This window comes from Bombina bombina, chromosome 9 (genome assembly GCF_027579735.1).
Source record: "Bombina bombina isolate aBomBom1 chromosome 9, aBomBom1.pri, whole genome shotgun sequence".
Classification (NCBI taxonomy): Eukaryota; Metazoa; Chordata; class Amphibia; order Anura; family Bombinatoridae; genus Bombina; species Bombina bombina.
Genome location: NC_069507.1, coordinates 240040138 through 240067129, shown reverse-complemented (window position 1 = coordinate 240067129; position 26992 = coordinate 240040138). Strand labels below are relative to the sequence as shown.

At 36.7% G+C, this 26992-nt stretch overlaps 2 protein-coding genes across 7 annotated transcripts in view; one reads left to right on the top strand and one right to left on the bottom strand.

The window, feature by feature from the left end:
- Window positions 1-20452, top strand: part of ACSL5 (acyl-CoA synthetase long chain family member 5) — a 105628-nt gene extending 85176 nt beyond the window's left edge. The window contains exons 18-21 of the mRNA XM_053692741.1: window positions 4649-4792; window positions 15873-15974; window positions 16465-16536; window positions 20312-20452. Coding sequence (XP_053548716.1) covers window positions 4649-4792; window positions 15873-15974; window positions 16465-16536; window positions 20312-20452 — 459 coding nt within the window. The remainder of the gene's footprint in view (window positions 1-4648; window positions 4793-15872; window positions 15975-16464; window positions 16537-20311) is intronic.
- A 2226-nt stretch (window positions 20453-22678) lies between these two features.
- ZDHHC6 (zinc finger DHHC-type palmitoyltransferase 6) overlaps window positions 22679-26992 on the bottom strand; it is a 38509-nt gene continuing 34195 nt past the window's right edge. For all 6 annotated transcript variants that reach the window (XM_053691765.1, XM_053691762.1, XM_053691760.1 and 3 more), the window contains 2 exons: window positions 24518-24564; window positions 22679-23327 (listed from right to left, as the gene is read on the bottom strand). In XM_053691765.1, the coding sequence (XP_053547740.1) occupies window positions 23227-23327; window positions 24518-24564 (148 nt within the window). In that variant the 3' untranslated portion in view covers window positions 22679-23226. The remainder of the gene's footprint in view (window positions 23328-24517; window positions 24565-26992) is intronic.

Here is a 26992-nt window from a genome sequence, read left to right as displayed (position 1 = left end):
ACATTTCATGCCCTACAAGCACTTCCTCAGAAAAACATTGTCTATCAGCAATGCAAGACTGAGTTTAGTTTGAGCACTGCTTGTATCGAAAACAGGTGTTTTGGAATAAGATGATGATAATTATGACTACACACACAATAAACACACACACACCTACAATCAGGACTGGGAACAAAAATAGGCCAAGACATTTTAAGGCAGAGCAGCGAATTTCCCCACTTCTGTTATTTAATTATACCCCAAAACTGACAAGTCCATTGTACTAGTTTGATTCCCAGATGATTTGAAGTTTGTAACACCCTTATGTTAATGTATTTTGTAAACTGGTTGTCTTTACATAGTAAAAAAAGTGAAATGTAATAAAGATAATTAGCTACTGAAGTTCACATTTAAATAAATAATAAATGCTCATTGCTCATCATCCTGTTTCACAGTCACTCAAAGGCAGCTGAGCACTTGTCATCACACATAAGCTGCACTATCAGAGAAAAATAGTACACACAGACATCAACAGGTACCATTGAGAGGAGCTGCTTCTCTGGTCACCTCTCTGTCCAGTCCAAGCCAGAGAATATGCACTTGTGCAGCCTTCCTGTACAAACACACTGTGGCAGCCATCTTGGAAACCTTGCAACCATGAAGGCAAGTTCATACAATTTCCCTATACTGTGATCCCTTTAGCCAGGGAGAGGCACACAGAGGGGCCAGATATGATGCAGTTGGAACCTAACTGAAGGGCCAGAAGGGGCCCCTAGATGTGTAAGCCCAGTCTTAATTGACACTTTTGAGACACCTGTAGTTACACCCCTGCTCAAGGGGAAAGACACAGGTAAAGCTGCATTATGCAAATATATATTAGTTAGCAGACACTAAGTGAAAAAGAAACATACAGACCCCAAGAACAGTGACATTTTAATATGAGAAGCAACAATCTATGCATGCTCCTAAGCTGATCATGTGTGAGGTTGTCTGAAGCTGCCACAGACAAATCCTTCACTAAACAAAATCAGGAGAGAGCAATGCAGGGAAACATTTAGCCTTCTACAGAGCCAGCCATTGTGAGGTGGATCATTTTGACTTCATCCTGGGTGGGGGGCAAGACCCGACCCTAAGTAAACTCACAGAAACAGAGTGAGAAGTGTGATTGAACCAAACGTGGTTCCCAGACACAGCAAGGCAGTTATATGCTGGGTATGGCTGGCCCTGCATTATGCACAAATAATAATGATGGTGACTGGGTAGGCAAAGGGATTATAGCACCGGCCCACAACAAATGAAATGCAGTTGAATGCATTTGAATAATGAATAGATCATTTTTACAAAAAAAACGTATTCACTTTCTTCATTGCTGACGTGATACAGGCACAGTTCTTCAGCACAGGTGATTCTACACGTGCTCCATACACAGGTGCAGAATAAAAGCTGAAACAGTGATGTCTATTCCAAACATTCTTATATAAAAGCTGAAACACATTCATTTGCAATTCAAATTGACAATTTGTCTGTCTATAAAATGTAAAATAAATATATTGTCATTTACATATATGTATTTTTTTCAGAATTTAGATTGTTCTATATTTTAAATGGGAATAGATATTTTTTTAGATATTTTTTTTTTAGAGCTGTCCCTTTATTTTTTTCATTGCTGATCATAGGAATATGAAGGCTCTTATTAACCTTAGTCAGGCAATAAACCTTATTGGAAACTTGTTCCCAAATTGTCTACTGGTAGGCAGTATGGCAGTAGCTACCCCTGCCACTCACAAACCATTCCACAAAACTAGCAATCACATTTCATTCTCTTGTTTATTTTTAAATTATTTTGTAATATTTCTGTTTCAACTGAATAATGTCAATATGTTTGTCAGGCCTGGACTGAACATAGGACATACAGGGTATTTGCCCAGTGGGCAAGTGCAGTTGTGGTTAAGGGCTTGTTGCCTTAGCCCCGCCCAGTCTCCAACATTATTATTTGGGCATGATGCAGGACCAGCCCTGCCTTTCACTGACTTTCTGTGTGTATGAGCCAGGTCAGGGCCACTCCTGCCTTACTCAGACGCCTGTTATTTTGAGTAACCATGACTACACAGGCTGATGAGCAATAAGCGTTTCTTCTTGATTTAAATTGGAACTTTAATAGCTTCTGTTTTTATTACATTTCACTTTTTTACTTTTTAATTACAAAATACAGTGACAGAATGATGTTACAAACATTAAATATTTTTGTAAATCAGATTAGTATATTAAACTTATCAGTTTTGGAGTATGGTTAAACAAAATATAGGGCTTAGAATGGGATGTTCATCCTTAAAATGCCTTTTTTTGGTCCCAGTCCAGCCCTTATGTTTGTCCATATTAATCAAAGTTAAATGCATAGCATATATCAGAAATTATACACTGCATTCACATAATATGTTTTAAAATGTTTTACAATTATTTAACAATTATTTTGTTAGCACACTTTACAAGGTTTTGCAAATCAAGAGCAATTCAGTTATACTCTTCTTGAAAAGCTGAGTGTAATCCATGTTCCTAATCTTTTCTGCTGTGACCAATTAGAGACAGATTTAAATAAATGTGTGCTATCACTGACTTAACCAATGTGTAGAATGGGGAGACCTCAGGTAAAGTTCCTCATATTTAAGTATGCAGGCACTCTAGTTTCTCTGAGAAGAAGTAGAACAATCATGCTTTCCAAAACTATTATTTTTTATAACAAAAGCAAGCAAATTAAAGGGACAGTCTAGTCAAAAGATTAAATAATTCAGATAGGGCATACAATTTTAACAAACATTCCAATTTACTTTTATCGTCAAAATTGCTTTGTTTTTTTGGTATTCTTTGATATGCTAATTTCTAAGCCCTTGAAAGGCCGCCTCTTAGCTCAGTGCATTTTGACAGCTTTTCACAGATAGACAGCACTAGTTTATGTTTGCCATATAAATAACATAGTGCTCTGTCCCATGGAGTTAATTATGAGTCAGCAGTCAGCACTGATTGGCTAAAATGAAAGTCTGCCAACAAAACTGATATAAGGGGGCAGTATGCAGATGCTTAGATACAAGGTAATCACAGAGGTAAAAAGTATATCAATATAACTGTGTTGGTTATGCAAAACTGGGGAATTGGTAATAAAGGGATTATCTATCTTTTTAGACATTAACAATTCTGAAGTAGACTGTCCCTTTAAATATAAATAATAAATGTATATTGTGTTTTTTTACTTTCTTTATGGGGAGATTAAATGTTATTTTTCATGTCTCCTTAAAACACACAGTGAAATTTGTGACACCTCTACTTCAGGTATCACAGACAGGGAATAATTGAGAGCCACTGAGGACATAGTCTTAAATTAATAAGCAATACACCAAGTGTCTCATGTTGAAGTCATGTAGGAATTAGCAACCTCCAAAGACCAATTTGCCTCAGTAAGTAAATCAAGAAATAACACCTGCTGGGCTGGTAATTGTGTTCTTGTGCATGGACCTTGTTTCTGGTTTAGTAATCAGAGAAAATGAGCCCAATCATGTTGACTTAATAGAGTGAAACAGACTGCCTTAATCTCTTCTGTGACCTAATTATGAGGAATAATTGAAGGTTTGACCCATACTCTGCCAGAAGGTTAAAAATCATGAACAACAGATATAGCTGATTTGCTTCTCTCATTTTGCAAAGTGGAAAACTGTGTGGCAATAAACTAGACTAGATATTGTAAATTGGAACTGGGAACCCAGAACAGATGTCCAGCTTGGATAAAAAAAAAAATCGAAATTGAAAAAGATATTGAACATAAAATTAACATAATACTTGTGATGCATAAAAATCAGTTATATATTCATAGACATTTCTAATAATGCAAATTGCAGTTAAGTGGTTGTATTGTGTAATGACAAGCTAATAGGTTAATTAAAAAGACAATTTGCACCACATAAAATAATATGGCAATTTGGAAGACTTGTCAAATATTTTTTAAAGAACTAAATTAAAATGATTTCCTACTTTGAGCTAGAATGGGCTAAAACTCACTGTGTGTTGGTCCTACTAGACACCAGTAAGAATTATAAAAATAAACTCACTGGAGCTGTGAGAAGTGAACTTATTGGATCTCACATCCTTACATGAATCTCAGTCTTGTTTCTAGAGCTCTATTCAGTCACCTAAAGGAGTAGGAAATTACTTTGTTGTTGGTCAAGAGATATGGCTTGCTGCTTTCAAAACTTCTAATCCTTGTGCAAAATCTCTAAATTATTGGAATCTCCCACATCCTCCCCCATTTATATGTTTGTACTGGTATTTCAGTGGTCATTTTGATGCTTCTAGCAATTTCTCTGTACCATCTACATAACAACATTTGGATTATTGTATCATCTCGTTCACAACAACTTTGTTTTAAGAACTGATATCCACTGAATTCCTGATGGAGATATTATATCTCCAATAGGAATTATTTGTTTGTGTACCAAATACACTGATTACTATTATGCATATGTTGTCAAGAGTGAGACTGATTGTGTTAAATGGGTCAGCTTCTAATTGTAATAAGTTAATTCAGTAATTTATTGTAAATGGATCTGTTGAACTCATTGGGCCTCTGTCTTCTTTGAACCTCATCTAATATGTTACTATGTAAATTCTGTTCCCTTTGTAGAATGGAACCCTGAAAATAATTGACAGGAAAAAAAACATTTTTAAGCTGGCACAGGGAGAATACATCGCCCCTGAGAAGATAGAGAATGTCTACATCAGGAGCGCGCCTGTAGCACAGATTTTTGTTCATGGAGACAGTTTGAAGGTAAAAACAACTGATGGTTTTAGCAATATTTGTTCTTTTTTAAATCTTTGTTAATTATGGGTTTGTTTGTACCTGACTTCAAATGACTGAATAAATATTCACAAATATATATTATAGATTATTAGAGAACAAGTACATAAGAAAAATGATCTGTGCCACATCCACCATTATCGCTCCGCTTTTATAGGTCACTCAGATTGATGATTTAAGACTCCATTTTCTTTTTTGGTCACCCAGAGATATTTAGAGCCCCCATTAGACTGTTATTTTTATCATACCTGATCAGACAATAAAAGGACGTAGACATCAACATTATACTTAAAAGGGACAATAAACACGAAATAAATGCTAGTTAGAATGATGCATTAAAAGAAAAGATTAGTTTGAGAATAACATGTAGATGTATTTTTAAAATTTCATTAGTTGTTTAAATAGTGACAAAATAAGTGTAAAGTTTTATTGTCTATAAAACAATGGGAGCTGCCATATTGTAACTTAGGTTACCTTCTCTGCTGTGGCCAATAAGGGACAGTAATACATAGGTCACTAGAGTGTGCAGCCAATGACTGTGTGGAATATAACAGCATTTTGCACTTCTATTTTTAACAGAAACTGAAAAGCTCACAATTTCAGAATGGAATTACAGGAAAAGGGGACAAAATTAATAATGGAAGAAGTATATTGCAGAGGTTTATTTATATATACAATTTATCCTTTGTATTACCATCTCAAAGTGCTTAATGTCCCTTTAAAGCTTCAGATACAGCTTCCTGTGAACTTCTAATACCAGATCTACCTCTTTCTCTTGGTTACCCTTTGTTGAAATTCAGTTAATTTTCATGAGAGCATACTGACGTAGGCCCATAAGCATATACGTATCTTGCGTACTGATGCCATATAGTGCTTAAGACACACTTACAAACCTTAGATTACAGTTTGAAAGCTCTGACACTTTTCCATCAGCAGTGTGTCTCTTTTTTTAAAATGTCCCAATTTCTCTAATAAAACAAGGAACTGCTCAGACTCCACCTATGTTCCAACTCCAACCACTTACTACCAACCCCATCTAGGAAAAGATGCAACTTTCATAGCTCCACCTAAATGACACCCGAGACTCTGCCCGTAGACTTCCTTTACATGATGTAGGCCACCTAGTCTTTAAAGGGAAATATTGGAAGGTATGCAGTATGCTCTCATGAAAGACACTACAATTTAACAAGGCATACCAAGAGAAAGAGGTACATAGATTATAGGAATAGTAAACTGAAAGTGTTTTTTCTTTATTGACTTTTTACTAAATCTTCAAAAAGAAGAATAAAATACAAAGCATCTTAGTGGTGTTTCAAAGTTACATATAAATAACACTGGTTATTATACGACAAGTGTAAATCTGGAGATGAAATGAATGACATTCTTAATTTATAGTCACAAAGTCTGCAAGCATAGCAGAAGTCCCCCTTCTTCCAAAATCCCTAACCCCCACAACTTTTTCTAACTGTTGATAATAAAATCATTACCCCAACCCCGCATGCCTGATGTCTTGAGGTCATACTTAACTCAGATTTCTCTTTCACTCCCCACATCCAGTCTTTGGCCGCTTCCACCTTGCAAACATCTCCAAACTTCCTCACACAAGACACAACTAAGACTTTAATAATTTCCCGACTTGACTATTGCAACTCCATCCTCTCCAGTCTCACTAGCTGCTGTCTATCTCCCTTAAAATCCATAATAAATGCCTTTGCCAGGCTGATCTTCCTTACTTCACTTCCCGTCTGCTGCACCTCTCAGCCAATCCCTTCACTGGCTTCCTCTAACGTCCAGAATAAAACACAAAATCCTCACTCTGACATTCTCAATAAAACTGCTACCCCCTATATCAGTGACCTCGTCTCCAGATACTCTCCCTCCTATTCCATTCGCTCTGCTCATGACCTCCTTTTCTCCTCCTCTCTTGTTACCTCCTCACATTCCCCATCTACAAGACTTCTCCATACTGGCCCCTATTTTGTGGAACTCTCTGCCTCGCTCTACAAAACTCTACCCCAGTTTTCAAACTTTCAAGCACTCCTTAAAGACTACTGTTCAGTGATGTATATAATATACACTAACATTTCTTATCTTAGTTTCTCTCCTCCTTTTGTTATCCCCTTGAACCCCCTTAGAATGTAAGCCTACGAGCCCTGCTGCTTTGTAGATCACTTTCATATGACCTAATTTACAACAGTAAAACTCTTGGTACACCAAAAAACAAATGGTCTGATGATTTACAAAACTTCAATATAGCTAAACCCTTAGATATGGACCCTCACTCCCTGAGGGTATATAAATAAATACAAAACAGGCTATGAATAGGGATAGAGCTAATAAGCTATTGAAGGACCCACTGGGGGACCCACTTTGGAATAAATATGTAAGTGTGTCTATCTGTATTTTTCTGATTCTAAAAATATGTTAAGGCTCAAAGTACACCTATTATACAAATGTGGAGTTGTCCTTGTTATACCAATATCAGTAAATACACAAATCCAATTGGGGTTAATAAGTATAGTTTATTATCGAGTATGTAATAAAAATGATTTAAATATTAAAATATGAATAAAATGAGGATCCTAAATGAGTTTAAATGCTAATAATAATACTTAAGATATAGACATACAGTAACATTTTCATTAATAATAATGAATTTGACTTAAAACAGAGCCCTATTCTAATGGGACCAAGTGGTAAAGATATTTTATATCAAAAATGCCAAAAAATAAAAATAAAATTGTTTGAATCAAAACAAATTATATAAAAAAAAGATAAAAGAAAAAGAAAAATATGAAAAAATATATATATATAAAAAATAAAAAATATATAAAAATGAAAAAAAATTATATAAGAAAAATAGGAAAAAAAGGGGGGATGATTATGTGACGAATGGGTGATAGATAAATATATTTGTGATGCAAGTTTTGTGTCTTCAGGTGATTTATAAATTCCCAGTTTTCTATTTGAGTTTTAGTTTTTCCTTGAAATTCAACACGTGTGATTTTTGCTGCATATAAATGGATGATTAAAGTGCTTCTAAACAGTCTTTTTATGTGACTTTGTGAGGACAAACTAGTCTGTGATGTAGAAAAAAGATCTTTTTTACCTCAATGGTCACCGTTGCTGAACTTTAGTGAGTCTGTTAAAACTCGCTGTTTTCGAATAATAATGGATATTCCGACATCGGTTGCTGGTTCCTCTGGGATGCCCCCCAAACCCGATCCAATAATTGAAATCTCACGATCGTGTGCACGATCGTGTGATTTCAATTTGTCTATATCGGAACAGTTGTTCCGATTTAGACACTCTAGCTCAGCAGGAAAGGGTTAAAGTTGCTGATGAAATGTTTTCAGTGTTGACGCAATCACAATTAGCAGGAAAGGGTTAAAGTTGCTGATGAAATGTTTTCAGTGTTGACGCAATCACAATTAGCCATTTCCAATGTTTATTGGCTGTACATTTTTCATGATTAATTCTCAGGAAAATAGCCCTATACTTCCCATATGCCAGTCCTGTAATCCAAATTCAGTTTATTATCGTGTACCTTATTAGTTATCGAATGTAACACTGGTTTTCCACATGGACAAAATACACTGAAATGAACCCACCACTACCTTGCTGGATGAAGTCACCAAACAGATAAACGGCTAGATTTAGAGTTCTGCGGCCAAAGGGATGTGTTAGCTACGCATGCTTTTTCCCCCCCGCACCTTTTAAATACCGCTGGTATTTAGAGTTCACAGAATGGCTGCGTTAGGCTCCAAAAAGGGAGCGTAGAGCATATTTACCTCCACTGCAACTCTCAATACCAGCGGTACTTACGGACGCGGCCAGCTTAAGAAACATGCTCGTGCACGATTCCCCCATAGAAAACAATGGGGCAGTTTGAGCTGAAAAAAAACCTAACACCTGAAAAAAATCAGCGTTAAACTCCTAACGCAGCCCCATTGTTTCCTATGGGGAAACACTTCCTAAGTCTGCACCTAACACCCTAACATGTACCCCGAGTCTAAACACCCCTAACCTTACACTTATTAACCTCTAATCTGCCGCCCCCGCTATCCCTGACCCCTGCAGATTATTATTAACCCCTAATCTGCCGCTCCGTACACTGCCACAACCTACGTTATCCCTATGTACCCCTAATCTGCTGCCCCTAACACCGCCGACCCCTATATTATATTTATTAACCCCTAATCTGCCCCCCACAACGTCGCCTCCACCTACCTACAATAATTAACCCCTAATCTGCCGACCGGATCTCACCTCTACTCTAATAAATGTATTAACCCCTAAAGCTAAGTCTAACCCTAACACTAACACCCCCCTAAGTTAAATATAATTTAAATCTTACGAAATAAATTAACTCTTATTAAATAAATTATTCCTATTTAAAGCTAAATACTTACCTGTAAAATAAACCCTAATATAGCTACAATATAAATTATAATTATATTGTAGCTATTTTAGGATTAATATTTATTTTACAGGCAACTTTGTAATTATTTTAACCAGGTACAATAGCTATTAAATAGTTAATAACTATTTAATAGTTACCTAGTTAAAATAATTACAAAATTACCTGTAAAATAAATCCTAACCTAAGTTACAATGAAACCTAACACTACACTATCAATAAATAAATTAAATAAACTACCTACAATTATCTACAATTAAACCTAACACTACACTATCAATAAATTAATTAAATACAATACCTACAAATAAATACAATGAAATAAACTAACTAAAGTACAAAAAATAAAAAAAGAACTAAGTTACAAAAAATAAAAAAATATTTACAAACAGAAAAATATTACAACAATTTTAAACTAATTACACCTACTCTAAGCCCCCTAATAAAATAACAAAGACCCCCAAAATAAAAAAATGCCCTACCCTATTCTAAAATTAAAATAGAAAAGCTTTTTACCTTACCAGCCCTGAAAAGGGCCCTTTGCGGGGCATGCCCCAAAGAATTCAGCTCTTTTGCCTGTAAAAAAAAACATACAATACCCCCCCCAACCGTACAACCCTCCACCCACATACCCCTAATCTAACCCAAACCCCCCTTAAATAAACCTAACACTAAGCCCCTGAAGATCTCCCTACCTTGTCTTCACCATGCCAGGTTCACCGATCGATCCAGAAGAGCCTCCGATGTCTTGATCCAAGCCCAAGCGGGGGGCTGAAGATGTCCATGATCCGGCTGAAGTCTTCATCCAAGCGGGAGCTGAAGAGGTCCATGATCCGACTGAAGTCTTCTATCAAGCGGCATCTTCAATCTTCTTTCTTCCGGATCCATGTAGTTCATCCCGCCGACGCGGAACATCCATCTTCACCGATGACTTCCCGACGAATGACGGTTCCTTTAAGGGACGTCATCCAAGATGGCGTCCCTCGAATTCCAATTGGCTGATAGGATTCTATCAGCCAATCGGAATTAAGGTAGGAAAATTCTGATTGGCTGATGGAATCAGCCAATCAGATTCAAGTTCAATCCGATTGGCTGATCCGATCAGCCAATCAGATTGAGCTCGCATTCTATTGGCTGATCGGAACAGCCAATAGAATGCAATCTCAATCTGATTGGCTGATTGGATCAGCCAATTGGATTGAACTTGAATCTGATTGGCTCATTCCATCAGCCAATCAGAATTTTCCTACCTTAATTCCGATTGGCTGATAGAATCCTATCAGCCAATCGGAATTCGAGGGACGCCATCTTGGATGACATCCCTTAAAGGAACCGTCATTCATCGGGAAGTCGTCGGAAGAGGATGGATCCGCGATGGAGGTCTTGAAGATCAGCCGGTCGTCATCGGATGGAAGAACATAGAAGATGCGGCTTGGATGAAGATGTTTGCTGGTCCGGATGTCCTCTTCTGCCTGCTTGGATCAAGACTTCAGCCGGAGGATGGATGTCTTCAGCCCCCCGCTTGGGCTTGGATCAAGACATCGGAGCCTGGACGGATCGGTGATACCCGGCGTGGTGAAGATAAGGTAGGAAGATCTTCAGGGGCTTAGTGTTAGGTTTATTTAAGGGGGGTTTGGGTTAGATTAGGGGTATGTGGGTTGTAATGTTGGGGGGGGTTATTTTTCCAGGCAAAAGAGCTGAATTCTTTGGGGCATGCCCCGCAAATGGCCCTTTTAAGGGCTGGTAAGGTAAAAGAGCTTTTCTATTTTAATTTTTTTATTTTGGGGGTCTTTGTTATTTTATTAGGGGGCTTAGAGTAGGTGTAATTAGTTTAAAATTGTTGTAATATTTTTCTAATGTTTGTAAATATTTTTTTATTTTTTGTAACTTAGTTCTTTTTTATTTTTTGTACTTTATTTAGTTTATTTAATTGTATTTAATTGTAGGTATTGTATTTAATTAATTTATTGCTAGTGTAGTGTTAGGTTTAATTGTAACTTAGGTTAGGATTTATTTTACAGGTAATTTTGTAATTATTTTAACTAGGTAGCTATTAAATAGTTATTAACTATTTAATAGCTATTGTACCTGGTTAAAATAATTACAAAGTTGCCTGTAAAATAAATATTAATCCTAAAATAGCTACAATATAATTATAATTTATATTGTAGCTATATTAGGGTTTACTTTACAGGTAAGTATTTAGCTTTAAATAGGAATAATTTATTTAATATTTAACTTAGGGGGTGTTAGTGTTAGGGTTAGACTTAGCTTTAGGGGTTAATACATTTATTAGAGTAGCGGTGAGATCCGGTCGGCAGATTAGGGGTTAATTATTGTAGGTAAGTGGAGGCGACGTTGGGGGCGGCAGATTAGGGGTTAATAAATATAATATAGGGGTCGGCGGTGTTAGGGCAGCAGATTCGGGGTACATAGGGATAACGTAGGTTGCGGCGGTGTACGGAGCGGCAGATTAGGGGTTAATAATAATATGCAGGGGTCAGCGATAGCGGGGGTGGCAGATTAGGGGTTAATAAATATAATATAGGGGTCGGCGGTATTAGGGGCAGCAGATTAGGGGTAAATAGGGATAACGTAGGTGGCGGCAGTGTGCGGGCGGCAGATTAGGGGTTAAAAAAATTTAAGAGAGTGGCGGCGATGTGGGGGGACCTCGGTTTAGGGGTACATAGGTAGTTTATGGGTGTTAGTGTACTTTAGAGCACAGTAGTTAAGAGCTTTATAAACCGGCGTGAGCCCAGAAAGCTCTTAACTACTGACTTTTTTCTGCGGCTGGAGTCTTGTCGTTAGATTTCTAACGCTCACTTCAGCCAAGACTCTAAATACCGGCGTTAGGAAGATCCCATTGAAAAGATAGGATACGCAAATGCCGTAGGGGGATCTGCGGTATGGAAAAGTCGCAGCTGGAAAGTGAGCGTTAGACCCTTTCCTGACTGACTCCAAATACCAGCGGGCGGCCAAAACCAGCGTTAGGAGCCTCTAACGCTGGTTTTGACGGCTACCGCCAAACTCTAAATCTAGCCAAAAATGTTTCCTGTTTCGTCAATTAAAGTTAAAAAATTAATTATAAGAATCTACACTAAAAATTAGCAAAATTGATAACCCAACAGTGTTTGCTGGTCACTATATCGGTAATGCGCCTGTTGGAATTTAGCAAGTTATTTGCACGTCACCTATTAGAATCACACACAATTAAATAGAATCAATCAACATCCAGATCCAGATCCTTCAACCTGTGATGCTAAACCCCCAAAAGCACATTTCGTTTTTCTATTATGAAACAACAACATTACTGGCACGGATATCTATTTTATATTGATTTTGGGAGATAAACAGTTTAAACTTCAGGGTTATTAATAAAATAAGCATTTTGGGATTGATATCACTGGGAAACAATGACAATACCGGTCGAAGTTCATTATCTGCTGAAAACAAGCACAAGATTGTAATCAAACCCCACTTTAACCCCTTTGTGACAGCTGCAGTACCCTTTGCCATCACAAAGGGGTTAAATGTGTTCACTGTAAGCGCAAATTGTGGATCTCATTGCCTAAGGAAGTAGTGAATGCCAATACCTTAGATATATTTATACATTGCTTAGATACATTTCTTTCTAGAAACAGAATTCAGGGAAATGATTTGCTTGTGTTAAATGGGTCACCTTTTTAATGGGATTAAGTTAAACTTAATTAGAGCTTTTTATTGTAAATTTTGTACGATCTGTATAGGTTGAACTCAATGGACTTCTGTCTTCTTTTAACCTCATCCACCATGTTACTATGTAGCTTCTAAACAGGCAATGCTTGATGGTCTTAAAATTACATAACATAATTTTAAAAGAGAGAATTTTAAAATACATTATAGGTTTATTCTTTATGGGGGGGCGGCAGGGGTCAAGTCCAGTGGGAACACATGGGAACGGAGTTCCTGCACTATTTTTTGCAGGAGGAACTTAGATCCCCCTGGACAGAGAATAGAAATGGTTCAGTACACTGCTGCTGCTGGTGGGAGGAGCTGGAGCACAGTCTCACTATAGGGATAGTGAGATCCTCTAGTTATGGGGAGTAAAACCCTGCCCTGGAAAGGAAATAGAGGGGAGGAAGGACCCTGTGAGGAACTGAAGCTAAGTTGGCTTTGCAACATGTGGGTTAAAAACAAAGTATGGACACCCTGTATCTAGACATTAAACAGGTGTCACCAAAGAAAAAATGTGCTCATCAAGCAGGGAAGAGTCATGTCCTTCCAGCTTTCTCACTGAATTCCTTTTAGTTTAGTTCTTCCAGAGATAGCTGGGTTGAGGTTTATAAGGGAAATACATGTGTCTGTTTGTCAAACATCTTGAAAGTAGGATAAGCCCAATTACTTTATTTTATACACCAATAGTATTTACAGTCTGTTTATTTATGTTGGTGTCTGTATGTCAATCAATTTATGGTCAGCAGCCCAGATTCTCTGCAGAATACTGACATGTGCAAGATAATGTATTTGCTACAGATTCAACCTTAAAAGTTTCATCCCAAAGTGCAAGGTGACCTGTTTGCTTTTAATGTTACTGTGCCCTCATGTCTCCTGCTTTCCTTGCCAGTGTTACTTGCTATACATTTACTTTCTATACATGTTAACTGTTAAAGAAAATGATACTCAGAGGCCTTGTTACCATATTTTTACTTTAAATCACATTATTGTTTAGCTTAGCTTTTTGGTTTATTCAACATCATCTTTATAGAAATGCCCCTTCATGTGTTCTAAAAAGTGTGTGTCTGGCATCTCAGTATTCAGTATCATTTGAATCCTAAATTACAAATAAAAATGTTACCCTTGCCATGTAAAAATATAACCATGGGTGTCTATCCTCAGGCCCCAAGGCAACCATTCAGCCCTTCATTGGTTTATTTTGCTTTCATTAACCAGGGTGTATAGATTATATACATATAAATACACTGTGTGTGTGTGTGTGTGTGTATATATATATATATATATATATATATATATATATATATATATATATATATATATATATATATATAAATAAAAATAAAACAATATTACTTGTGAGGCAGGTGGAGGTCTTGGTGAGATCCCACACTTTTTTTTGTAGGACTTGACCCCTGGGGGGGCGGGGAATACTTGATATTGTGTGACTATCAACCAACAGCGTTGTGAGAGTTTTTTAGTTCAATATTTTAATGAATTCATTGGTCACTATTTTCTCTAGAATAAGAGGCTATGAGATAGTCCTGCCAAACCATTTTGGAGGGGCTGTGAACTTCCTCTAAAATACCTACTCTTCAGGCCTAAAGGATATGAGTACATTATGAAAATAAAGGATAGCAGCATTTGAAAGTCTTTATTTCATGTTATGAGTTATCTATAATACAAAATGCACAACTGTAGTTATTTCAATATAAATAAAGTTTATAAAATATACATGTATTTTGCAGCGCAGTGCACATCCTTACTCAGCAAATTTCACATAGTAGTATAGAATCAGGACCTGTACAATTTGTTATCAGCTTTCAATAGAGTTGAGAGCACAAGACACAAGGGGGTGGGGAATTTCTGTGCAAATGTTCTTATGCTGCAGAAAAGCAAATAAGATTTGTAGTCATCTGATCACTGGTTGTTAAGTTAATTATTTTGCAGTATTTAAAAATAGGGATGAGTGAATGTTTTGCAACATTCGAAAAACACAACAAATTTTAACCCTTTCGAGTCAGGGCTAAAGTGTTCCGATGTAGACAAATTGAAACCACGCAATCGTGCACACGATCGCGAGATTTCAATTATTGGATCGGATCTGGGGGGCGTCCCTACAACCCTAAGAATGCTCCCAAGACCGCGATCAAGTCCTGACAGCACAGAAGGCTTCAGGACAGCCGTTAGCTATGACGTTCTATTCCGTCATAACGGCTTTAAAGCCCAGTCTAATTATGACGGAATAGAACGGCATAACGGCTTTAAAAGGTTAACTCATTCGTTTGTTTCGAATTTTGAATGTTTGTATAACATTCTAAGATTCTTTAACGTAATAGTATTTCTAATGCTTTCTTTAAATGTAATATTCTATTCAAATTCTTCTAATCATTTTAATTATGCAATATCCGAATTACAAAAAAGTCTAATTGATATATTTGTAATAGTATTTATTATGCTCTCTTTAAATGTAATATTCAAATTATGCAATATTCAAAATATTGTATCTTTTATGTATCAATTTACTAAATTCTCTACCACTATTGAACTTCTAAATAATATTTGTTAAATCGAATGTTACATTCAAAATTTCAAATGTAGATATTCCATTTAATTATGAACATTCGAAAACTAAAGTAACATTTGAAAAACGGAAATAACAGATTACCGAATTTAGATTTTTATTCTTATCAACATTCGATTTTTCAAACGGAATGTCCACAGCACTATTCGTTCTACCAAATGAATTACACTTTTCGTTCATTCGTCCATCCCTATTTAAAACATGATTAAATTGAAATATCTTTTGAGTTATGTTACTAAATCCGAATTCCCTTTAATACTTAGGCACAAATTAGAAGAAACCATTGGATGTTTCCTCACCCATAATGAGGCTGTAATTATTTTATGTTTCCCCAGTCATGTCTTGTTGGAGTTGTGATTCCTGATTCAGAGGTTCTGCCAGAATTTGCAGCTAAAATTGGAGTGAAAGGATCATATGAAGAATTGTGCAGAAGCACAGTAAGTGACTTTTTCTATGCTTGTAACATTTTTTCTGTAAATTTTATTACAGATATGACTCCATCTCCTGGTCATAATTATTTTTACAGTAGAAAACATACAAAATAACATTTTATATTCCAACCCTTGTGTAACTAAAGATCTCCAGCATATAGACCCAATCTAAAGGTTACAAATGTACATACCACGATCTGGTTACTGCCCAAAAAATCCCAATATTAGAAAGTTGTGGCCAAGGCTCTTAACCAAAGGTGTAATTGGTTTAACCCATGGATACCAGTGAGTGCAGCAAGAGGGTTATTGGGAATTTGCCCTCCTCTGTGGTAGTGATAACTATGAACCCTGCAAACACATTCTGCTCATGGAGGCATAACACTACAATATTTTGGTAGCTGTGAAACAGCTTTGGCGTCCCTTTAATTTACAAACTAAAATGTAGTACATCCCCCATTTAAAGTCACACTTGTAACTTTGTCTATTTTACTCCTAGACTGTGAAGAAAGCCATTTTAGATGACATCATTAAACTCGGAAAGCAGGCTGGGCTCAAGTCATTTGAACAGGTCTGTAGTGAACATCACGTTTGTCTTGTACAAGTGTGCAGCAGTAATCTGGTTCTTGCTCGCCTATATTGATTAAAGTGACAATGTGCTCTAATGTTTTCTTCCCTTTAATGCAGACATCCTCAAACTTGGCCCTCCAGAGGTTTTGGAACTACATTTTCCATGATGCTCAGCCAGCTGAAATGCTGGCTGAGCATCATGGGAAATGTAGTTCAAAAACCTCTGTAGGGCCAAGTTTGAGGATGCCTGCTTAAATGTGTCCCCAAATATCCATTTTACCTACTGAAGTGTATTAAATTATTTAGAAAACAGCTCCTTCACCTTTATTGTCTCATTTGAAATAGCTGATTTTGCCTATTGTATCCCCACCTATACTGAACATTTCTGAATTTAAAGGGATATTAAACCCAAAAATGTTCTCGTTTAAATCAGACAGAACATACCATTTTTAAAAAGTTTGCAATTTACTTACATTATCAAATTTGCATTGTTCCCATAATATTCTAAGTTGAGGAGATACCCAGGTAGGCATCTGGTGCACTACATGGCAGGAAATAGTGCTGCCATATAGTGCTCTAGCAAATGTAAAACATTCTTGCAAAATGGGCTGGCTCCTAAGCATACACCCCTGCTTTTCAACAAAAGATACCAAGAGAACAAAGAAAAAAGTGATAATAGAAGTAAATTAGAACGTGGTTTAAAATCATATGCTCTATCTGAATCATGAAATATTTTTGGGGGGTTTGATATCCCTTTAAGTTACAAAAAAAACTGTAAAAAAGGTTTAGATAAAATAAAGTTCCCAGTGGGGGGCTGTAACAGATGTACTAAAATGTTAATTTTCCATTTTTTTCTCTAAGCATTGGCCTTTGAGTTAACTGTAATAAAGAAGATATGGAGGACTTTGTGTAAACAATTAGATAAGATGAGGTATTCTCTCCCTACAAGATCAGCCAATTGTATTGGGTTGTGGTTTCAGTTGGCAGAAACAGCTATTTCATATGCAAAATATAGCTAAAGGAACAATTTCCCACACATTTTAACCTCTGCAGCTGGTATAATGAGTAAATGGAAACACATTAAGGAGAAACAAATTTTACAGTCCCTTAAAGGGACACTAAACCCATTTTTTTCTTCTTTCATGATTAGGATAGGGCAGAAATTTTAAGCAACTTTCTAATTACCTCCTATTATCAATTTTTCTGCGTTCTCTTGGTATCTTTATTTAAAAAGCAGGAATGTAAAGCTTAGGAGCCAGACCATTTTTGGTTCAGAACAAGTGTTATGCTTGCTTATTGGTTTGCTAAATGTAGCCACCAATAATCAAGCACTATCCTGGGTGCTGAACCTTAAATGGGCCTGTTCCTAACCTTTAAATTATTGCTTTTTAAATAAAGATAGCAAGAGAATGAAGAAAAATTGTTAATAGGAGTAAATTAGAAAGTTGCTTAAAATTGCATGCTCTATCTGAATCGTGAAAAAGAAAAAACTGGGTTTAGTGTCCCTTTAAAGGTTACTGAAACAGAAGTCATGAAAGCTGTAGACACATATACATTGATTATCATAAATGTTCATTTATATCTGTCCCCAGTGGCACAGTTAGTGTTTGCACTGTTCTAGACATTGGGAAATTTGCCCACCTCAACCATTCTTTGCCTATATTTGTCTCATATGTTCCTCACAACTGGAGATGAGACATATAAATTAGTTACTGGCCAGATCTAAGCAATCACTGTGTAGCATGTATATGTTTCAGATAAACTGCATCATACTTGGTGACATATATATGCATAGTGCAGTGTTTCTTAACTCCAGTATATAGGACCCCTAACAGGCCAGATGTTCATGGTATCTGAGCTAGAGCACATATAAAATAATCAGATGGGCAGTTTGGTAACCATGGTTACTGGTCAGCTGATTATTTCACCTGTGCTCTAGTTCAATTATCATGAACATCTGGCCTATTAGGGGTATACCAGCAATTAAACACTTTATAACAAAGGTCTAATAGAAAAAAAAAAATTTAAAAGAATTTAAACTTCCATTTTCTAGGCCAAATTTGCATTGTCCCAGACACATCCTTAAAAAACCTTTGCTAAGATCAATCAGGTATATATTTAAATGAGCTACTAAAGTGATTAAATAGTCACTTGGTAGTATATGGATAGGCTAGATTTGTGCAGTCAGGAGTATGCACTTTCTCACAGGATTAAGAAAAAAAACTCCACTTCTAGAGAATTATAGAAAAATGTTGGCTAAATAAATAATGAAAGTATATTGAAAATGTTTTTTTTGTGCACATAATTAAACATTTTTCATAATCTCAATGTATTTTACGTCCTTTCAAGACTGTTACGCAGTCCAGTTTTTCAGGAGTAGTGGAAATGTACTGAGTGAAGTTACAAGAAACCATAAATAATGAATTTATACTGCAGTTATTTTTGTATGCTTAACCCTTTTGTGACCGGGTTATAAAGTCTACATGGGAACAACGTTCTGATGTAGACAAATTGAAATCACGCAATCGTGCAAACAATCGCAAGATTTCAATTATGGGATCGTGTCTGGGGGGCGTCCCTATGATGCTAGGAATGCCCTCCAGACCGCGATCAAATTCTGCAAGCGCAGTAGGCTTCAGCACAGCCGTTGGCTATGACGTTGTATTCTGTCATAACGGCTTTAAAGCCTAGCGCCGTTGTGACGGAATACAACGGCGGGAAAAGGTTAAAGGGACAGTCTGCTCAAGAATTTATATTATTTAAAACTATAGATAATCCCTTTATTACCCATTCCCCAGTTTTGCACAACCAACACAGTTATAATAATACAGTTTTTACCTGTGTGATTACCTTGTATCTAAGCCTCTGCAGACTGCCCCCTTATATCAGTTCTTTAGACAGAAATGCATTTTAGCCAATCAGTGCTGGCTCATAAATAACTCCACGGGAGTGAGCACAATGTTTATCTATATGGCAAACATGAATTAGCTCTGTCTAACTGTAAGAAACTGTCAAAATGCCCCAAGATAAGAGGTGGACTTCAAGAGCTTAGAAATTAGCATATGAGCTTACCTAGGTTTAGCTTTCAACAAAATATACCAGGAGAACAAAGCAAATTTGATAGGAAAGTTGTTTAAAATGACATGACCTATCTGAATCATGAGTTTAATTTTGACTAGACTGTCCCTTTAAATAAACATGTTATGAGTTTATTTTTTAGTTGAATATTGGCTGCATTTACAGGAATTAAAGGACCAGTCAATACAGTAGATTTGCACAATTAACAAATGCATGATAAGAAGACAATGCAATAGCACTTAGTCTGAACTTCAAATGAGTAGTAGATTTTTGTTAAATAAATTGCAAAGTTATGTCTATTTCCACTGCCCCTGTATCATGTGACAGCCATCAGCCAATCACAAATGCAAATACGTATATGCTGTGAATTCTTGCACATGCTCAGTAGGAGCTGGTGACACAAAAAGTGTAAATATAAAAAGACTGTGCACATTTTGTTAATGGAAGTAAATTGGAAAGTTGTTTAAAATTGCTGCTCTATCTGAATCATGAACTTTAATATTGACTTGAGTGTCCCTTTAACAGTAAACAGGAACATTTGCTAAGATGCCACTTCCTTCACTTTTAGATGAACTATTTTAGTGACTAAGGTACAAAGAATAATGAATGAGATACCCTGTAATATTACGGCTCATTGCTCAGAAGATCCTGCACTGCTAGTACCTGACATTAGATGTTATCTTCTTTGTGCTTCTCAGGTAAAAGACATCTATGTTCATTCCGAGATGCTGACAGTGGAAAATGGTTTCCTAACACCAACTCTAAAAGCCAAGAGAGCCGAAGTTGCAAAGCACTTTAAGAGCCACATGGACGAGTTGTATTCCAAGCTCCAGGAGTAATATGTACAGAGATCTGGCTGGATCCTCATTATTCAGACATGGAGAAACTTCACAGCATCATCAAAAAACAAGCGGAGTCTTGTAACCCGAACTGTGCGGTTAATTACCAACTCCTTGTTTCCATTGCGGTTTTACCAAAATATATCAATTGCAAGAATTGCGCAATTAACGAACAAAAAAAATATGGTCTACAGCAAATAGAAACATTTTGGAAGCTGTGAACATTTATTATTATTATTGGACTAAAATGGTTAAGCAACCTATAAACAGGTCCGATTTAACAGCTGCACTCAACTGTTGGAACTAATCAACTTTTGTAATATAATGTAACTCAATAAATAACTTTATTTGTAGTTGCTTTAATCAAGTTTCTCATTAATAGAAATATAAACTTCACTTGACTAAAGACTTATTTCATTTCTACAGGAGTTTCCTTGAGTCTTAGAAAGCAAATACGTCAAAGAAGAACCAACAGGTCTTTCATTTGGCTAATCTAACTGTAATGGAACAAAACAAGGCTTTAAAATGTTTATATATTTATGGTTGGGCTCGTTACACTATATACAAATACTACACCTGACCACACCCCAAAATCACAAATAAAGGAACATAATCTCACTTCACCCCATTTTCTTCTGCTTTTATTAATAATGGATATAATGTATATATTTTTTAAAAAGATAACATAGTTCAAAGCAAGAAAAAAAGAATCACATCATAGAGCTATAAAAACACAAATAATCACTTTCTGTTGTATCAGTTCATCAGGGCTACAAGTTATTATGCTGCTGGTATCCCCATAACTTATGGGCTAAAGACATTTGTAACACATAAAGTACCTTCAAATGTTTAAATTCCAATTCCATATAATTATAATATGCATAAAGATACTAACGGTCTAGTTCTGGAAGGCATTGTGGTTGGTTTTGCTCTCAAATGTTATAATTGCAACAATACTAGAACATGTGTGCGACACATACACACGTTATATATATATATATATATATATATATATATATATATATATATATATATACATACACACACACACACACACACACAATATTATATATATATATATATACACACACACACACAGATATATATATATATATATATACATACACACACATATAGATAGAGAATGAGATATATACACACACAAACATACATATATATATATATATATAATATCCCAAGAGGTAGCAGCACTCACGGTAACACAGTCCTTTATTTAGCCTGCCCGGGGTGCTTTAAAGTAACAATATAGGCATCCAACAAGAAAAGCACTCACCGGGTCTTATCCAGCAAAAATCTTTTTAATATGTGACGTTTCGGGGTTGCCCCCGTCCTCAGACAACTGTTGTCTGAGGACGGGGGCAACCCCGAAACGTCACATATTAAAAAGATTTTTGCTGGATAAGACCCGGTGAGTGCTTTTCTTGTTGGATGCCTATATATATATATATATATATGTACACACACACACACACACATTCATACATATACGCAAACACACATATATATATTATTTACAGACAGATGCACTCATACATGCACCCACTCATGAAAACACACATGCATGCAGATACACACACTGATGTATATAAGATAATACAGTTTGGTTTCAGTGGCAAAATGCTAAGACCAGTTAAGCCAAACACAATTTACTGATAACATTGACTGAGGTTTATAGACAGGGGGAGACTCTGTAATTCTGTATCTATACTATTTAATAAATATGATTCTTTAAAATAAATTGCAGTTTTCCACCTCTTCTATACTCTTTATATATTTAGATTTTTTGTTTTGTTTCCTATGGCAAAAAGGATCTAGGTAAATTTGGGGGCTCTAAACCCCCTACTTTGTCCACATTATGTCTAGAATGTATCAGACAAGGCTTGGGAATGCTTTCTATAGGGTATCAAAATGTTTCCTGATCATCTTTATAATCAAAAGCAGTTCTGAGTAATAAAAGGGAAATAACCACATGGTCGAAATGTTTAGTTTAAACTAAATGGTTAAAAGGAAACAAAACTGAAGATAGTAGTGCTGGTTTAATATAGAAATCGCTGTATAAATGGAAATATCAGAGCTCAGCCTTTATGAACTAAAAAAAATAAAAAATGATTTCCTAAATCTCTGAGTGGTTCTAGGATAGTCAGAAGACATTAGATTTGCCTCTGTATAGCCACAATACAAAATACAATTACATTTAAAAAAACATTTTATGTAAACAAATTCTGCAGCATTTTATTGCTCTTAAACCAGCGGTTCTTAAATATGTCACAACAGAAATTATCACGTCTCACCATTCCTAAAAAAAATGTCCTGTGGTTGCCACAAACCCTGTGCATCTTACCGAGCGGTGACAAACTTAGATATAGCTGGTTTTACAAAGCAGAGCAACTCATAATGTGCCTGCAATATAAATACAGGCGGAGGTTGCATTATGTGAAAGCTACAAAGCCCCGGTAGAATATTTTTCTTAATAATGTTACTTTATTTGTTCTTTAACTCACTGATTTATAAATTAAGAGTCTCAATAAAGTTTACATCCTTGCTTGGTGCGCTAGGTCAGATGAGACTTTCTTTAACCCCTTCAAGGCCAAAAAGGTTTCACTGTGACAGAAGAGGTAGGTTATATTGACTCTATTAACTTATAAAACAGGTCAGGGCTCGGTTGTAATGGTGCATTCAGCAATGCTACATTAATCCATAGTGAGTGGATAGGATTGTGGCACATATTCAGGGATAAAGGCATTTAGAATAGGTTATCTGGTTTTCTTCTCATCATCTGATTGGTCGGAGCCTGTATCCGAGATATATTTCACCACACATCGCCTGGGGAACCAGCCTCTTACTCTTGAGCTGTCTGAAAAAGAATAGGCACAAAATATATCAGAATGGTCCTTATTGCTTTTTGCTATATCCCCCATGGTTGTGCTCTAAAGTTGATATTTACATTCATTTTTATCTTCATTAATATTTATCTTGGAATTAACTCTTTGGCTACAATAAGCCTGAAAATATGAATATGGTGGTGACAATTGTTCTTACAAACAACCTTTCTTTAGGGAAAAACAGACCTACATTAAACTCCTCACCATTGCTTTAAAAAATAATTGTAGTGGAAAAATGACCTTTACCAATTAATTACAGAATGTAGTGACCCTACAATGTTATGTGTTTAACTCCTGCAATGGTTAGTTTAAGTACTGCTTCGGAGCTGTAGAGCACTGAACTGAAGCAGCAGTCGCACAACCCAACTGTATGACTAAAGCTACTGATTAGGCAACCAGCAGGTTCCGCTTGGGACTAGCAGTGCTCTGAAATGGAAAATGATTCTCCATATTCAAGGTTAAATGCTACTAAAGATTTATATCTGTTAAACATCATCTGCCATTTATACGGCCATTGTCCTAACATTCAAGATCTACTACAGAATAAGTACACCCTGTTCACATAATTGTTTACATAATTTAATATAAACAAAAAGACAAACATTACTCTCTCACAAGATCTTTAGTTTCCTATCCTTCCACCAGTTGTCTAGCAATACTTTAAAATAAAACATGTAATGATGTGGGAACCTCATCAGCACTCTTGTTTCTCTCTTGTACAACAATGTATTAATAAAATACCTTTGTGTACACCACAACACCTATATGATAGGTTACGTTTTTTGTCTTCAGTTACATTTTTTATAGACACTTTATTTCTAATATCATAAAAAATAAATAATGAGACTTAAACCTGAACCAAGTGTTCTCTACAGAAAATGTTGCCAGCCCGTGTTATTATGAAGTAGCAAGTTTGGAACAGTGTAATACTTTGCATAATTATAATATATTCTGTTACATAAATTACTTAAACTATCCAAAGCACTGATTATTTGCATAATTCAACTTACATTTGTTTAATTACAATTTGTGCAACAAACATTGAACAAGATATTAGCTCCTTTGAGATTAATATTGGCTTAAATTTTAGCCGGTAACACTAGTTACCATCATTCAGCCTTCCAGTTTAAAGTAACCCACTGGAAGAATCTTGATTACTCACCTTCTGGTGCGTCTGAATCAATAATCTTGTCTCCGTACATCCAGTTTCTGAGATAAAGAACAAGAAGTATTATTGTCCATATGGTAAAATCCCCTAATAAAGTTTTATAAATCTTCAATATATGATATCTTTTGAGTATACGATTACACAATTACTTCTCAATGAGAATATTTTTGTTCTACAATCCTATATTATAAAAGGCAAGTGTTTGTCTAAAGCCGTCATGCGCAGTAGAAACAAACACTTGGCCTTAGATCCTCGCACGCGCACCTCGGCACAGCTGACAGATTGTACCTCGCACGCGCACCCTCACCCTCGCACCCACATTGTACCTCGCACGCGCACCCTCGCACCCACACACCCACAAACTTGCCCGCACGCCACTTAGCCTATCCCCACATACTTAGCCATTAACACTTAGCCATTGTACCTCGCACGCGCACACTCGCACCCACAAACTTGCCCGCACGCCACTTAGCCTATTCCCACATACTTAGCCATTAACACTTAGCCATTGTACCTCGCACGCGCACACTTGCACCCACAAACTTGCCCGCACGCCACTTAGCCTATCCCCACACACTTAGCCATTAACACACTTACTTGGCCGAACGCGCACGCGCACCCTTGCACACACACACACTTAGCACGCATGCGCACGCGCACCCTCGCACCCGCAAACATAGCCTCAGTGCGAGCTACCGGCGCGAGTAGTCGCGTGACTAGCAGTTGAAAGCGCTGCGAGGCTTCACAAAACTTAATACAAATGCGCAACGCAGTGCTAGAAAGGTCATTTGAAAGGTCCGGACTTATCTATGTGCTACACAGCACATACAAAACACATATTTTAATTTTAAAAACAAACATTTGCTCTGCACTTAAAAAAAATTGGGTCTGGACTTATGTAGACAGGGGAGAGAGAGACAGGGGAGAAAGAGAGAGGGGGGAGGAGAGAGAGAGACAGGGGAGAGAGACAGGGGAGAGAGAGAGAGAGAGAGAGAGAGAGAGAGACAGGGGAGTGAGAGAGACGGGAGTGAGAGAGACAGGGGGGAGAGAGTGAGAGAGACAGGGGGGAGAGAGTGAGAGAGACAGGGGAGAGAGAGTGAGAGAGACAGGGGAGAGAGAGTGAGAGAGACAGGGGAGAGAGAGTGAGAGAGACAGGGGAGAGAGAGTGAGAGAGAGAGACAGGGGAGAGAGAGAGACGGGGGGGGAAGAAAGAGGGGAGAGAGAGAGATAGGGGAGAGAGAGAATATAAAAATAAAACCACACGGCCCGTGTGAACGGGCTTTAGGACTAGTATTCTATAAAAGAACAAATAAATAAACTGCAGGATCTTCTTAAAACATTGGCCCTATCCATTTAAAATGATGTTTGCTGAGACTGATCAGAAAAAGTTAAATTAACAATTAATACATTATTTATTGGTTCTGTCTGATCTCTGGTTAAAACTGAACTTTTATGGTTCAGACAGAGCATGTCGTTTTAAAACACTTTTTTTATTTATTTCTATTACCAAATGTACTTTGCTCTCTTGGTAACCTTTTTTGAAAAGTATAATTATTTAGGCTCAAGAGCAGCAATGCACTACTGGCTAACTAGATGTGTTCAGGTGACTTTAACAATGTGATACACCCCTTTGTCAGGGTTTAACACATAATAAAATGCTCTAACACATTGGACCATTTTCATAACACTTATGTCCCATTCAAATAATTCCCAAGCAGTTAAATTCCCAGTGTGGGTAGTTGTATTTGCATTAGACATATTTAGAAAAATGCTTTAGGTATGGAGTCTTGGTACTTAAAGCCAGAATACAGGCAAAATGCTCAGGAAAGTGGTCCTGCCCTTAAATTCTCTGCTAGATATGATCATTATTCTGTGGACGTTTTGGACACAGTTGTTTAGTTGAGACAGATATTTTTAGGGAGCCTATTGACAGGAATACTCTTTTACTTAGAAAAAGTTTATCATCCTCCTGGGCCATTTAGAAGTGTCCCTAAATCTCAGCTCCTACGGGCAAAAAGAAGGATTGTTTCCTGCTTTGAGACACAAACATTTGGAAGAAATAATACAAAGGTTTTTAAAACAAGGATATACCCAACAGGAGCTAAATTACATTGATTTGGATAATCAGTTCAGAGAATCAAACGAAAAAAAATTATGTATTAGCCTTTGTCACTTGTTATAGCAGTCTGAGCCACAAGAACCACAACTTTATTTGTAGGAATTGGTTTAAGCCACAAGTTTTCAAACCTGTCCTCAGGCCTCCCCAACAGGCCAGATTTTTATTATTACCTTGGATGAGAGCAGGTAAATTACGAGTTTTGCGTTATGAGTAAAAAAAGCAGCGTTATGGGTTATAACGCTGCTTTTTCACTACCGCTGCTATTACGAGTCTTGTAGGTACAGCTGTCCCGCACACTTTTTTGGCCGTACCGCAAATTAACTTACGCAATTTGCATAAAGTCCTTTTTC